At 39.0% G+C, this 14,533-nt stretch overlaps 1 protein-coding gene across 1 annotated transcript in view; it reads left to right on the top strand.

The window, feature by feature from the left end:
* Positions 1 to 11,914: 11,914 nt before the first annotated feature.
* The window catches only part of LOC120800730 (homeodomain-interacting protein kinase 1-like), a 13,476-nt gene continuing 10,857 nt past the window's right edge, over positions 11,915 to 14,533 (top strand). The window contains exon 1 of the mRNA XM_040147025.1: positions 11,915 to 11,966. Within this exon, the coding sequence (XP_040002959.1) occupies positions 11,915 to 11,966 (52 nt within the window). The remainder of the gene's footprint in view (positions 11,967 to 14,533) is intronic.

Here is a 14,533-nt window from a genome sequence, read left to right as displayed (position 1 = left end):
GAATACCGTATGAGTGTAGGGCGCACACACTTGCTCTACCTTTTGCTTCTTTTGTACCTTGTTATCCGTAAGGATGCCTGACAGCCTTGGACTGACCTGATTGTGTTTTAATTCACCAACCTCAACTCCATCATTCGCAGTGTTAGAATACAGAAAATTCAGCTGTGGCTCTAGATTGACAGTGACACATCTCAACAAGTATAGGATGGATTGCCATGAAATTTGGTAGAGAAATTCATCTCCATTTCAGGATGAATTGTAATCACTTTGGTGAGTCCACTGACTGTTCATCTAGGGCCATCATCATATCGAAAGTTCAATATTCCTGATAACATTTAGCATGTTAGCTTTGTTATCAGTATTGTTATTTGGCTGTAGACTCTTTGTCTTGTTAAACTGTGATTACCTTATTTTGGAAATGAAGTTTCTGAATACTTTCGCATGGTGTACCAGCTAAAAGACACAATCATTGTATCCTAAAATATCCCTGCCTCATTCCCTACGACTCTGTGGCGCTCAGACCCTCTCCCTGTGGGACCACTAGCTAATAACAGCATACATTCGGTAAGTGTATCACTTTTTTGTCATATTAGGGCATGTCAAAAAAGGTAGAGAGAGCACTGGAGCAAGAGAGAGAGAGAGACAGAGAGAGAGACAGTCCCTCCTCCCAATTCTCAGGCCTCTGCAGGTTTGTCTCAGTGGCAGAATGGAAGGTTCCTGTGTTTGTGCCTGTTCCTGTCTCCCGCTGTCACCCTGAGGCGCGTCGCCATTGTTTCCTCATCTAGCGCCAGAGGTCGGGGCTGCTCCCTCGCTTACTCATGCTCTCTCTCTCTCTCTTTCGACGTTGCTGCCCAGGCGAGGGAAAGGAGCTGCGAGAGAGCAGGAGGCGAGGCTCCAAACAAGGCTGGTCACACCTAAATGAATTACCGATACAGTTGGAGAACAGGCTGCTGAGCTGGAGAACTGTTGCTTCTCAGAGTGACTGAGGGCATACACACACACTCACACTGACACACGCACACACACACACACACACACACATAAAAACAAGCATATATATATAAACACAGCTCAGTTGCACATGCACACGTCCACCTTTTGTTGTGCAGCAGGGAGATTCCAGGTTTTCTTGTAAACACTGTGCAGGTAAACAGACTCCCTGTCTGGCAGACTGAGATTAAAAGCAGTTGACTTTATTCTACTGTACTCTACTCAAATGTACTTTGTTTGATTCAGTGACATTTACTTTGACCTTGTTCTTTGGCCACAACTGTGCACATCACTTTTCTTCTTTTTTCATCTCAGTACTATCCAACTCAGTTCTACTCTACCTATCAGTTTTCCACTGCATTGTTTTACTGTAATTTCTATGGTGCATTTTTCTGTTTTTTTCTCTTCTCTTCTGCTTTACTCTGCTTTACTATGATCAAGGGCTACACTTGTATTACTTTTAGATTTTTGAGCACATTCTACAAACAACAGCAATTAGTATTTGTCTCAGAGCCAGTTCCCACATCCTCTTTTACATCGAAAGACATTAAAACAGCAGTTTGCTGCACCCATTTAAAAAATAAAGTGTGTAAGTACAATAAAGGTTACAATCATCCTAGTCTAGCTGATGCTGCCACTGAGACTATAAGGCGTGTTTGGTGCCTTGTACCACTTCAAAATAGCGTCCAAAGTAGTTTTATAAAATATTTTTACAGTTCCTTGACATTAAATTGTTGATGTGCATAGGCCATCTCCTGTACATCATCATCCATGAAATGCCAGGTGTGAGCTATCTTTCTTGTCTGAACAGATGTTGCTCAGAACAATTTCCTGGTTTCATCGTCATATAAATGTCTGAAGAATTCTATCAGGTTAAAATCAGGCTCGGATATTTCAGTAAATACAGATTATCTGAGCTGCTGTGTTTTGGCAGCTCTGTAGGATTCAAAATGACATGTTTATACAGTCATCTCACCTCTCAGAGAGCATAAATTGGGGTAATTTACACATAAAATTACCATGATGTTTGTACTGGCATATGCGTCCGATACTCTCATCATCCTCGCAAAATAAATTCAGTGTGGTGGTATGATGGGTCATGAATGATTGTTTTTAAAGAAATGATCATGATAACTGTGTTAATGGAGTGTTAAGGGCCCATCATTATTGCTACATTCATCTCTGTGCTGTATCAACTTGACAGCAGCGACACTGAAACTTTCTGAGCTGTGGTCGACTTCCACACAGTGCTATATGTTTTATATATAATTATAATGTACACATTTGTTTATTCAAGGAAAGTACACTGACCAGATTTGTTTTTTTTTTTTTAATCACACTGCTTAATGTGCAGACCCACATCTGGTCGCTGCCTCATAAATCCACAGTCCACTAGTATATGGGTGGCCACGGAGCAGGAAGTGTCACTGGGACATCTTAGTTTGGCGTTTCGATCAAGAGTACTTATGGTTTTTGCTGAGAACGGGTGAAACATTATAGTAATCTATTCACCACATATTGATTTATTTGTATACTGTTGCAAGGCTAAATTTGCAAGATTGCAAGATTTTAAAGATTTACACACAGGCTGTAAACAAAACTATGTTTTGTTGAATAACGGCCCTTTCAACCAAAGCAAAAATGATCCATTTAGAATAATGATACTGATCAACTGTGTGATTTACTATAAAACCAATATTTTGCCCTCTGTGGTCTCCTGTTACTCAGATGGTGCTGCATGTTGCAGAGGCCATAAAAAACCCTGTCAGGCTGTAAACTGATCTGCTCTGCTCCGCCCTAGATCAATTTACACATACACTGTATGACCAAAAGTATGTGCACACTGTACAGCATACGATAACATTATAGACAATAGTATGCTTTCAACTTTTCCAACACGTTTGGGGAAGAACCATACCCAGTTTCAACCTGACAGTGTCCCCCATGCACAAGTGAGGTCCTTTAAGGAATGCTTTTCTCAGTTTGGTGTGGAAGAACTTGACTGGCTGGCACAGAGCCTCAACCTCAACCTCACCGAACACCTTTGGGATGAACTGGAATGCTGACTGCGAGCCAGGCCTTATCACGCAACATCAGTGCTGCAATAATCTCTCTAATGCTCTTGTGGCTGAGGTTCAACAATAATATATTGGTGTAATGTTCAAGTGTCCAGGTACTTTTGGCCATGTAATATATATGATCACTACACTGCAGGAATTACACCCACCCAGTCTTCCATCCATCCATCTTTATATCTCTTGTAATGCAAACAATGAATATAAATGTCCTTTATCTCCCTCCAAATCTCCTCCACTTTCTGTCCCGTGGTGTTATTTGCTCAGCTGGCAGCAGACGCCTGACCTCTCAGCTACACAGACCTACATAAGTCCCCGCTGGCTTCATGTGTTATACTGATTGACATCTGAAAGGCTCTTTTCTGTCCTCTACCAAAGCATGCATCATATTTTCTTTTACACCTTCAACACACATTAGGCTCATTTCACCTCATCTAATGGCACTTTTTTCATGTGTATATTCAGCATGCCTAAATAAACAGCTCAGGCTGCAAGGTCAGGCAGCTTTGGGGAAAACGTGATTAATAACACTATAATAAATAATGTAGATTATGTTTATCTTTTCTATATTTGATATATGATCATTAGAAATGGGTTAAAGGGCATCTGTGTTGCATTGTCATCAACTACAGGTAGCTAAGCCACGTAAGGCATCAGATTTGACTGTGAAATCCAGCATTTTCCAGCTGAGCTCAAGTTCTTAACTAATGGCTGATGCCATCTGGTCCTGATGAGGAAAGGAAACACTCTGTAGGGCTTACGTAAAAAAGCCTGCTATTTCACTGCTCATGGGGTTCGAGTTTGTACAAATAGAGGCAAAGTGTTAGTGATAGATTCCAGTCATGATAAGGTGGTTTGTTTTTACTATGACATTAGCAATCATCTGCTGATCTCAAAGCAGACCCGAGCAGCAATATGTCACTTTTCTGAAGGGGGCCTCTGGTCTTCAATGAACATTACTGTAAGTTTAATTCTTCATCAAACGTACATAGAATCTGATAATCCTCATTGGAGCTATATCAGCAGCAACTGTCATACACTGTATTGTACGATCCACCCAGGGTGAAAAAGTGCTGAACACAAAGTATAAAATTAGTTTTGGTGGAAAGCTGAATAAGGAAAATATAGTATCACACTGACCAATGCCATTTTAAGTGATTTGATTTTACTGAATTCTGTGACACTTAATAAGGAATTCCACTCACCCACGGCAACATGGCCATTTTGTAAATATGAAGGGATTTATTTTGCTGTGCAATCGATTTGGTAATATTCAAGTTTGAAAGATGTATTTCATGTTTATTATTTTGGCCAATGAAAGTCATTTTTGTCAGGCAGTTCTGTGTGATTATCTGAAGAAGAAGCTGGATTGTGGGCCACATAGATGTAAGAAGGGAATACTTAACAAGAGTTGATAGATGCTAGCAGCTCTGTCTGGCTGTACTTAGGCACAGCAGTTCTTTGACCTACACGCTTTTTTCCCCCAAGGTTTTTGGTCATAAACCAAGGTATTGGACACATTAAAATTTTGATCTGATGGTAAGAGTCAGAGAATCACCAAAGCTATTACACTTCATCCTGAATGGGACATGAATGTGTGTATTTTATTGCAATCCATCCAATAGTTATCAAGACATTTTCACTCAAAACCTGAAAATGTCAACCTCCTGATGGCCGTAGAGGAAAAGTCAGGGGATCTCCAAAGTCATAAATATTCATTGTCTGGGAACCATAAATGTCTGTACAAAATTTTGCTCCAATTCATCCACTTGATTGGTAAAAACTTTTACCTGCTTGTGGCATCATATGAAAAGTCAGGGGAGCTCCAGATTCAGTAGGAGTCATCCACAGGGGAATGTGAATGTCTGTACAAAACAACAAATTGACATTGCCAAACCTAAAACCAAACCTACTCTCCACTAACATTGACTTAAACTTCCTATTATTCATCCTGACAGCGAACAGGACTTTCTCCTGAGGCCCTACACTCTCCAGCACTAAGCCTCGGGCGACCTTACATCAGTCAGCTCAATCAGGAAAAATCACAAATACAGCTGACATGAACGTACAAAGATAAATCACTTACATGGCCACTCATTGTACATGAAGAAATACATACATTTCTGCAGTGCATGTGTTACATACTGTCAAAAGAATGACCCCACTTCCCCTTAAAAATTTCAGGTAATTGTGCTCTGATTGAATTTGTAACAGCTTGACACGTTTAAGTTTTGAAATTTATTCTTCAGTGTCCAGAATGAGCTGACAGTGTCCAGAATGAAAACAATGTATCTGCTGTTGGTGGATTTGGGCCTTTGTTTGAATAAAGTGGTTTTGCATTAACAGCAGGGTGCAGCACTCCTGGGAGATGTAGAAACAAAGGCTGCTGAGTAGTAAGGCCGTTTTTCTGAACCTGACTGTTCTCAGATCAAGGAGAGGACAGTAAAGGTGGTGCTCATGATATTTTAGACTCATTATAATTGCACAATTTAACTACCCTAGATTGTGCATGCTATTCCCATGTGTTGGTGTAGTAAATTATATTGAAAAGTTATACATATTTGGATTTCAAAATTAGACAACTTTAGGTTTACAGCTTCACGGCACTTTGAGTGAACAGTCTCAATTACCATTTTTCCCCAGTCCAGTCATGAATGAAGTTCAAGGACCTCTAAGGTTTGCAGCAGGAGTCTGATTCAGAGGGTGGTTAAAACACACTAGTTGTCTTGACAGAGATGTGCTTTTTTGTATACAAACTCCAAATAGTGGCAGTATCGGTCATTTTTCCATTCCACTGTAACTTCAAATACACAGAGGACTATGTATTATTCATTTCAGTGTTATTAAGAGAACAACACACAACCTGTGGCTCCACACTATCACTTAACTAGTGGAAAAACAAGAGACAACGTGAACATCTAGAAATTTTATAAAGGTATGTCTGTGTCTGAGGTCAAGTTATGTTGCAACTGAAAACCAGAGGTGAAAAGTGGGATGATACGTAAATGAAATATAAAGATCTGTTTCATGAGTCATCAGCAGCCACTTATTGTCACATCCTTAAGACTTTGCTCAAGTCAAAAGACAGAGAAAGATGTAAAAGCAAATGATATTTAGAGACAATGACAGAAAAATTTTCTTTTTCTTAGATTTTCACCCATTTTCCTTTTAGTTTGCGTTACAAAAATCAGTTCACTGATTGACAACAGCAGTTCATCCTCCGTAGATCCAGATTTCTTCCAAATCCCAAGCAACTACAAGTTAGTTGAATTTGCGGGAAGTGAATCTTTTGGAACAGTGGCCAAGTGTGCGAAGAGAGACGCTGGAGAGGCTGTAGCCATTATGCCTTCAAGATTCAACAAAATTGCCATGCATGAGGTTGGTTAACTGAAATATTTTGATGCTCACGGTTGCAAGGGAGAAATTTCAGATTTTTTTTTTTTTAAAGCCGGTAGTTTCCTTAGATTTTTGGGTGGCTGGGTGAGGTGAGAGTGTACATTAATAACTTAAAAGACTTAATAACTGGTACAACATTTTATTATCTATTATCAGAACCATGCTGTAATTATAGCAACAGCAATTACCTCAGATTTACTGGATATTTTGTTTTAGGAATTATGTGTCACATTCTCAATGTGAGTAAAACTAGGAGAAGATATAACTATCTAACTACTAAGAAGTTGGTTGAAGTTGAATAAATAAATGTCATAGTTTAATATATGTAATTAAATCATGTGTTATGAAATTATGGTAATTGCTGTACAATATTATAATAAAACAATAAATCCCTTCAGGGGGGCCAGTTAATTCTTGGCTTAGGGCACTGAAATGTCCATAAAACAGCCCTGGACTAACTACTGGGAATCGTTCTGAGAAAACTCATCACATTTTATTAGAGCCAAAGGTTATTCAGCAATCATTCCATAACTCTGACTCTCCTCATACTTATATTTGATAGTGTGTAAACATGCGATGACAACACAAAACACTATCCTGTTTATATTAGTGATCATAAAGTAATTCATCTTGTCTTGTTAACATGTTTATAGGTTTGAATTGGCTTCTGAAACTATTTATTTGAAAGGCCCGTGTCAGGAGTGCACACCCACTTTGGCACAACAACATGGCATGGTTCCTGTGGGTAAAAACTGAATTTTATGTGTTCTTCAATTTGCTTTTATTGTTCATTTTCATTTTCATCTCTGTTCACTTTGTTGGTCAGTGCCCCAGTGCACATTCATACTGCAGTGTGTCTTGAACATAGACAGTCTGTGTGCAGTTTGCTCTGTTGTTCAGGCTTTGTTAACTCGTGCAGTCAACATTTGCCAGCCCAGATGGCAGCATTTGGTCCTGCTTATTTTAAACTGAATAATTACAAAGATAGCTAATCAAGACTAATGGATTTTTAACACACAAGTTTTTCTTCAGAGGTGATCACTCCCTTCTCAGTCAACAGATAAAATGTGGCGTGAACGGTCACCCTCTGTTGACAGAGCTGTCGACGGCGACACCAAGGCATGGGGCAGACACCCAACATATGGTTAAATGCCCTGGGATGCTGGTGTTGATATGCCTAACACACACTAACACAGACCTCAGTGCCTGAAGACTCCTCATTTTGGGCTAGGACACCAGAACACATTAATCATTGTGTAATTGGCCTGGGAAGCGGTGCTGGACAAAACAAGCAGGACAGCTCACAGTTCTGTGGCTACAAAAGACTGGTTATAGATGTAACCATTACGTCTCAGGCTACGGCAGCTACCACAGCCAAAAGAAAGCATTCACATACATCCATATCCTCATTAGTCTTGTCCTGTGCGTACACTGTTAATATTACTAAGGCTTTAGGCCTTAAAACTCAACCTTGTGTTATTATTGATATCACTTAAACATAATATACAGTATGACAGATTGTTTAACCTTTAAAACTTTGATGATACTGTGAATGTTATCCAATTCATAAAAACTTAGCTTAAGATTTCTGGAGAGTCCTTTACATTGTCTTCATCAAATGAATGAATGAGCCTTGCCAAAGGCAAGACAGGAACAAGACAGGAACAAGACAGGAGGCAAAATATATAATATGAACTAAACTGACAGCAAAAATTATTATTTTTTCCCCTCCATGAGACTTCCCAGGCTGCATAGAATTGTAATAACTCTTGTATCCCCTTAATTTTTCATTATCAGGTCAAAATTTTTATTTGTCCAACACTGTCATTTAATTAACAATTATGTCTATGAAATCAAAGAATATACTGCTTTAATCCAAAAATCTGGATAATTTACACATCCTGTGAATCCCCTGTTTCCCAGTCCACCAGCTCTACTTTCCGCCAATACAAACTACCTCTGGATTTGCAAATAACGCTTCCCAGATGCCATTTTCACGCACTGGCAACCTGATAACTGACACTTGTGAATAGCATAGCAACACAAAATGAATCATCAGAAAAGTTTGTGCAATATAATATGTCTTCAATGTTTCCATGGAAGTGACAGATATATGATTATAATTGGCTGAGGACAATACTCCAGAGCGAGCTCCGTTTTAGAAGAAGGACAGATTACTTATTGGACTTTATTGAACACACTTCCAGATCTCTGTCTTTGCTCACCATGCAGACTTACACATGACTCTGATGCATCTCTTGACTTCAAAATGCCATATGTCTCCAACAAATAAAATGCACTGTTTTAGCGAATATGGCAGCTGAGACACTGAATTCTCATTTCTCATTCAGATTTACATCTCCATTCACTGTTCACCACCTAATCTGCTCCTCCCTTGAATTTATCAAAGTGCTTTATGTGTGGTGGCAGCGGACTACGTCTAATGTTGTCTCTGTCTAGCCCCAGTGACGGCCTGTGCTCCGTCGGATGGATCTACCAGCTGTTTACGAGTGGCTATCATGCCATCTAGTGAAGACTAATGCTGGACTGAAGGGTTGGGGAAAGCACCAGCAGTCTTTATTTTGGTTTAGAGGCATCCTGTGGCCTTCTGAAATCCCTATTAGACCAACCTTACCCCACCAGCAGACTCCCTCCCCTTACGTCTATTCAGTATCTGAGAGATTTGTCTGATAATTGCTCTGTTTATGTCCTGTGTTCTCTAAAAAGTACTTTGTTGTAAACCTGTATTGTTGAAGGCACTTTATGAATACATTTGAGGTGAATCAGGTTATGTTAACACACACGTACGCACACATGCACATCCTCACACAGCACAAAGCAAACAATGTACATTACATACACCAGAAATTAATTGCATACAATCAGATTTCGATTTGTTATGAATTTTCAGATGATGTATGGTAGAATAACCCAGTTTAGTTGTTGTCATTGTTCAACATGTTATAATGGTTACAAGGAACCTGGTTAAGATGCCTGACTGTCTGCTGAATGTACGTATTTACTATTTTTTCACCCTCTTTGCATCTCACAGCCACACAGGGTTGTGGGCACATTTTATGAATAACCCTGTGTAATTTTAATTTAATGGATGGACTGAAAAAAAACCTCATACAATGCATATTATGAATATAATCAAAATGATATGAAAGAAGCCATAATCACATCAAGAATTCTAAACACAATGGCTTTAAGTTACACAGTTACACAGTATGTAAGGAGGACCAAAGAGACCACTCAGATTATCAATGAGATCCTCTTTTCTATTTCATATCAACTGTTACTGCCCAGTCAAAAAATGCATTTATTTTGGCAGCTTAATGTACCTGTTCAGGAAATTGGTGTTTTCAGATAAATATTTTTGACATTTTGCTTTTGTTTGAATGAGGGTCTCAAAGCAGCAGCCCAGATTAATTGCTATTAGCCTTGGCTAGTTAGCTAGTAGTATTTGTGATCCTTGTTCAATTTACTTCTGTGTACGTATGCAGTCGTCTAGCGCTGATCCAGGACCATTATCCTACATCCTGGATGGCCATCTAACAAAATCCTGACATTTAAGTCAGCTCTGCAATCATAAAATCTGTTACCCAAAGGATGTTGAAAATACAATCTTAACAACTTCATAGCAACTTTCAAAGCGAAAGAAATGACATCAGACAGGTGTAAAATCAATGGAAATCAGGTGTGACAGTATTATTATTATTATTATTGTTATTATTATTATGTATTATACTGTATTTGAAACACATACTACATTATTATTATATAGAGGGACAAAGTCCATGTAGGGAAGGGGTTGAGGTGGATGGATGGGTCAGCACAATGTTGAGAGAACGCTGTTTATTTCCTGTTTCCTATTGACAGTCAGTTTTGGTTTCTTTTAACCAGACCACAGTTGTTCCCTAACCTTAACCAAGTCGTTATTATTGTAACCCTGATAATGAAAAAACCCTAACCTTCCTTAAGTGATTTTAATAAAAAAAAAAGAACTTTCCTTGGACCTAACCAAGTCATTTCTCTGCTTAAATGTAACCAAACTTTAACCATAGTTGTGTGTATTATTTTTGAAACCGTGTTGTTGTCCTGTCGATAGTGGTGTCAGATCAGAAAACACTGGGTTCAATCCAGGACTGCGATTACGTAGTATGACAGTCAGTGCAGTATGATGATTGTTTGAAAACAGAAACAGAACTCTACATCAATGACAACACAAACTGGCAACTGCCAATAAATAAAAAGAGAAGTAGAAAGAAGAGTAGAGGGAGGAAAAATTATTTGATAAAAACCTTTTTGGCACATAGATGGAGTTTTTAAAAAAACACTTTTTCCACATTGGTATGGACATGCCCTGAAAGTCTCCCATAAGTACTTGTGCCTACAAAAACCCCAATGGGCCACTGTTGTCTATTGCCCTAAAACTATATGCTCATCATCACAGTCTCTCACCAACTCTTTCCGAGTGCACCCGGATGTTTAGCAGGGGAACAGTGTGTAGAGTTGAAGTCACAGCAGGGTACTGAGAGATCAGCATGTGTTTGTCTGTGTTTGCATCTATTATAAGTCTCCTCATGGCTCCCTGAGGGAATATTTTTTGTGGGGGAAAGCCAAACCATACCACCCAAGGTAATTCCCAAGGTAATTCCGCAACCCCTGACCTATGTGAGATCCCTGTCTGGCTGTCAAATCATGTGACCTCTCTCTCCACAGGAGGGAGTCACGGCAGAGTTCATTTTCACTGTAGCGTTTTATTTGACTTTCCCACCCATAGCGAGCGCTTTGAGTTATTTGTCTACTGTAGCTGCAAATTAAACTATGCATTTGTGTGTGTGTGTGTGTGTGTGTGTGTGTGTGTATGCATGCATACATATACTGTAAGTGGCTGTCCATGTATTTACTATTTTTGAATGGTTCTTTGTGGTCAACAAATGTTTCTCATGAGGAGATGGATTTCCATGTTATGAATCAAGTTTGACCAGCAGGACCATTGGTCGACGTAATTCACATGTTGTCAGTTTAATGTCTATAAAATAAAGCTGTTTAGCTATCAGTCATGAGAAAACGTCTCATGACTGATTGAGGGGGAAAGTTCCATTCTTATTTATATCTAACATTTCTTGGATGCCATGTAAGGAGGTGCCCCTGCATTGTTGCTTTAATGCCAAAAGACAGCAATGTTGCCAGTGAATATTTACATAGAGTTTTAACCTTCTAAGGCTGTAAACTGTTGCTGGAGACACCATTGTCCGGTTGTATGTCAACATCATCTTTAACATGGAGTGAAATTAAGTTCACAGAAACAAAGATAGTGGTAGTGGCACTGTTTTCACTTCAAAGCTGATGCTGTTGGGTTCTCTTATTTGCTCCTGTTGGTGAATCTGATTCATCCGTGGCTGGCAAGTGAAATTTTGCTTCATCCTCACATTCTTGGTGCTGAAATGGATGACACTGTTGCCAAATCTAGTTTCTATGTTGGATGTGTGGCCCAAGGTAAACAGTACCCCTTGGCTGGTGATGCTGGTAATGAAGCTCCCTATTGCTAGTGTGTTGTTTAAACCTATCAACAGGACTACCACAGGGTTGGCAAGGGTTGAAAACCAGTTGGGATAGTTGGATGCAAACGGGGCCAATAATTTGCATGCTTTTGTGATCTTTCCCACAATGCGAAACAGGGGTTAACTCTACATCATCTGCCGATGAGGCTATGCTTGTGCGACTGCCAGCAAGCCTTCTATCAAGCCCTGGGCTAAAGCTATCTGGAGTACCTGTAACATCTATAGTAGTTGAGAAAAGCTTTTTGTATGTTAACAGTGGATGTATAGAAGCTAAACTAGAAGCTAACTTAAGGTAGTTTTATCAAGAAACAGACTTAGTTAACAATGGGGGTACTTATGGAGGTGTCTTTACTTGATTGACAAGTGTCTCAGCCAATTGCACTCAGCTGTGGTGGATGCAGTATTTTCATTCCACTTTGCAAGGTGCCCTCGTGAACCTTTGCCCAAACTTTTTTGATTCAGTTATTGATGAAGACTGCAATGGGCAGTAAACCCAAATAAAATCTTTAAGATGTACTGTACAATGCCATATCCATATAGTGTATGGTTTTCCTCAGTGTTTTCTACTGACTGCTGATGATAAATGCAATACAAAAAAAAACTGATAAGGCCTTCTTAAACTTACTCATGCAGGGAAATTTTCTTGTGATCCCTTCACATCATTCCTTTCAGCACATTCACACCTGGAACCTGCCCTTTGCAGTGCATATATAGGCTACTGACTAGCTGTGTTGTAATAGATAGGGGTTAGGAGTATTTTGATGACGGAATGGAGAACTGTCAGTGTGTTTTCCACCCACATATCTCCGCTAGTCTGGGGAATTGAACCAGGTTCCTTACAGTTAACAAGCCTGCATGTCTAAACATGATGCTACTTCTGCCCTGATTGGATTAAATCAGAACAAAGCAGCACTACCAGAGGAATCCATCCAATAGTTGTGCAACATTAACATAACATTAACATTTGCATAATTCTGGCTCCAGTTCACATAGGAATAAGCACTAAAGATAATTCTGAAATCTGGGCAAACACACTGACTGACCCTGCCTCCTGTTTGAGCCATGAGATTTTCTCTACAACATCCAAAAAAGTATTGATGTAAAATGAAGCCTATAATGCTTTGCTCACTGCTGAGTTATATGTGTATGACTTTGATTTGACATGCTTAAATGACTGATGTGTTTCAGTTGCCTAGAGTTTATCTCCAGTGGGAGTTTACAGTATGTGTGTTTGGTCACTTCCTTTGGTGTTTGTGTCCCACCCATGAGTCCATACACTGTATTTAACATCACACCTAAAAAATGAGGCCATATGAGAAAGAAATTTATGAAATACATGTGAGGATTTCACTATGCCCTTTTCCCAAGTAACGCAAGTTCACGATCTAGCCTCGTACTGGGTATGAGAAAAAGTCAACCTCTTGAGGGTCAGCCAGGAAAGTCCAGTCCAATATAATCTGATGTCTTACTCCAATAACCACACTGGAAAAAAAATGTTTGGAGCTTGTTTGTGTTCTACTTTGGGCCAAATATTTGGAAAATGTGCAGGGGGTGCTATGCTTGTTCTTACCTTAGTCAGATTGCTGGTTTTACAGGAACTGACACATTTGGTAATATTATCATTCATTTACCTTAGCTTTAAACCAAATGTAACTCGCGACCAAACCACTAAAAGCTTTACCGCTGAAAAATATTTCAAAGTAACATTAACCTGAGGAGGGCTTTTGGAGGGGAATTTGAATTTGGCAAATGTGTCAAAAAACTTAGCAGATTACACAGCAGATGGTGAATGCAATAATACACTGACAATAATGGTAAACTGTGACGAAATGAAAAAAATTAGCAGCTTTAATCTGCGTTTTTTTCAAAACTAATGACCGAATAATGGTGTGCTTTAGGGAAATGTTGGCAGATTTGCCTGAACTCTGGTCTCTGTGGTTCATCGGACTTCAGAGAAATGTCCCTTTCAAAGGCCCGACTCTTAAACGATCTTCCATAGAATTACTCTATTAAAAATGGCTGTTTTAAGAGGTTAAATCACAATATCAGTCTCCAGTCACATACTCAGGCAGGCTTTAATCCCTAAAACACAGGATTTTATGTGAAAACATTTGTTTCAAATACTGATTTCTCAATGCTGATTAGCCTGTGGCTCAGTTTATGCTGGTATGTTTGTTATATTTTCACAAGATCCTTTTTTTAAAGTAAAAGTGGCACTACTGCTACATAAAAATACTCAGTTTCAAAAAGTAAACTCCTGCACTGAAAAGGTCACTGAAAAGGTCACTCAATAAAAAGTCAACTCAAAAAAAGTCAAGTCAACTCAAACAAAACTATTATTATCAAATAGTATTTTAAGAAGCAAATCTAAAAGTACTCATAATGTAGAAAAATAGCTCCTGCAACTGTATCATTATTTAATAATCAAGGCTTATTGTTGGATTATTTTTACTGAACATTAATGTGCAAGTAGCATTTAAATTTCTAAACTCATCATGATTT

Source organism: Xiphias gladius, chromosome 15, assembly GCF_016859285.1.
Source record: "Xiphias gladius isolate SHS-SW01 ecotype Sanya breed wild chromosome 15, ASM1685928v1, whole genome shotgun sequence".
Lineage (NCBI taxonomy): Eukaryota > Metazoa > Chordata > Actinopteri > Istiophoriformes > Xiphiidae > Xiphias > Xiphias gladius.
This window is presented reverse-complemented; position numbering and strand designations above follow the sequence as displayed.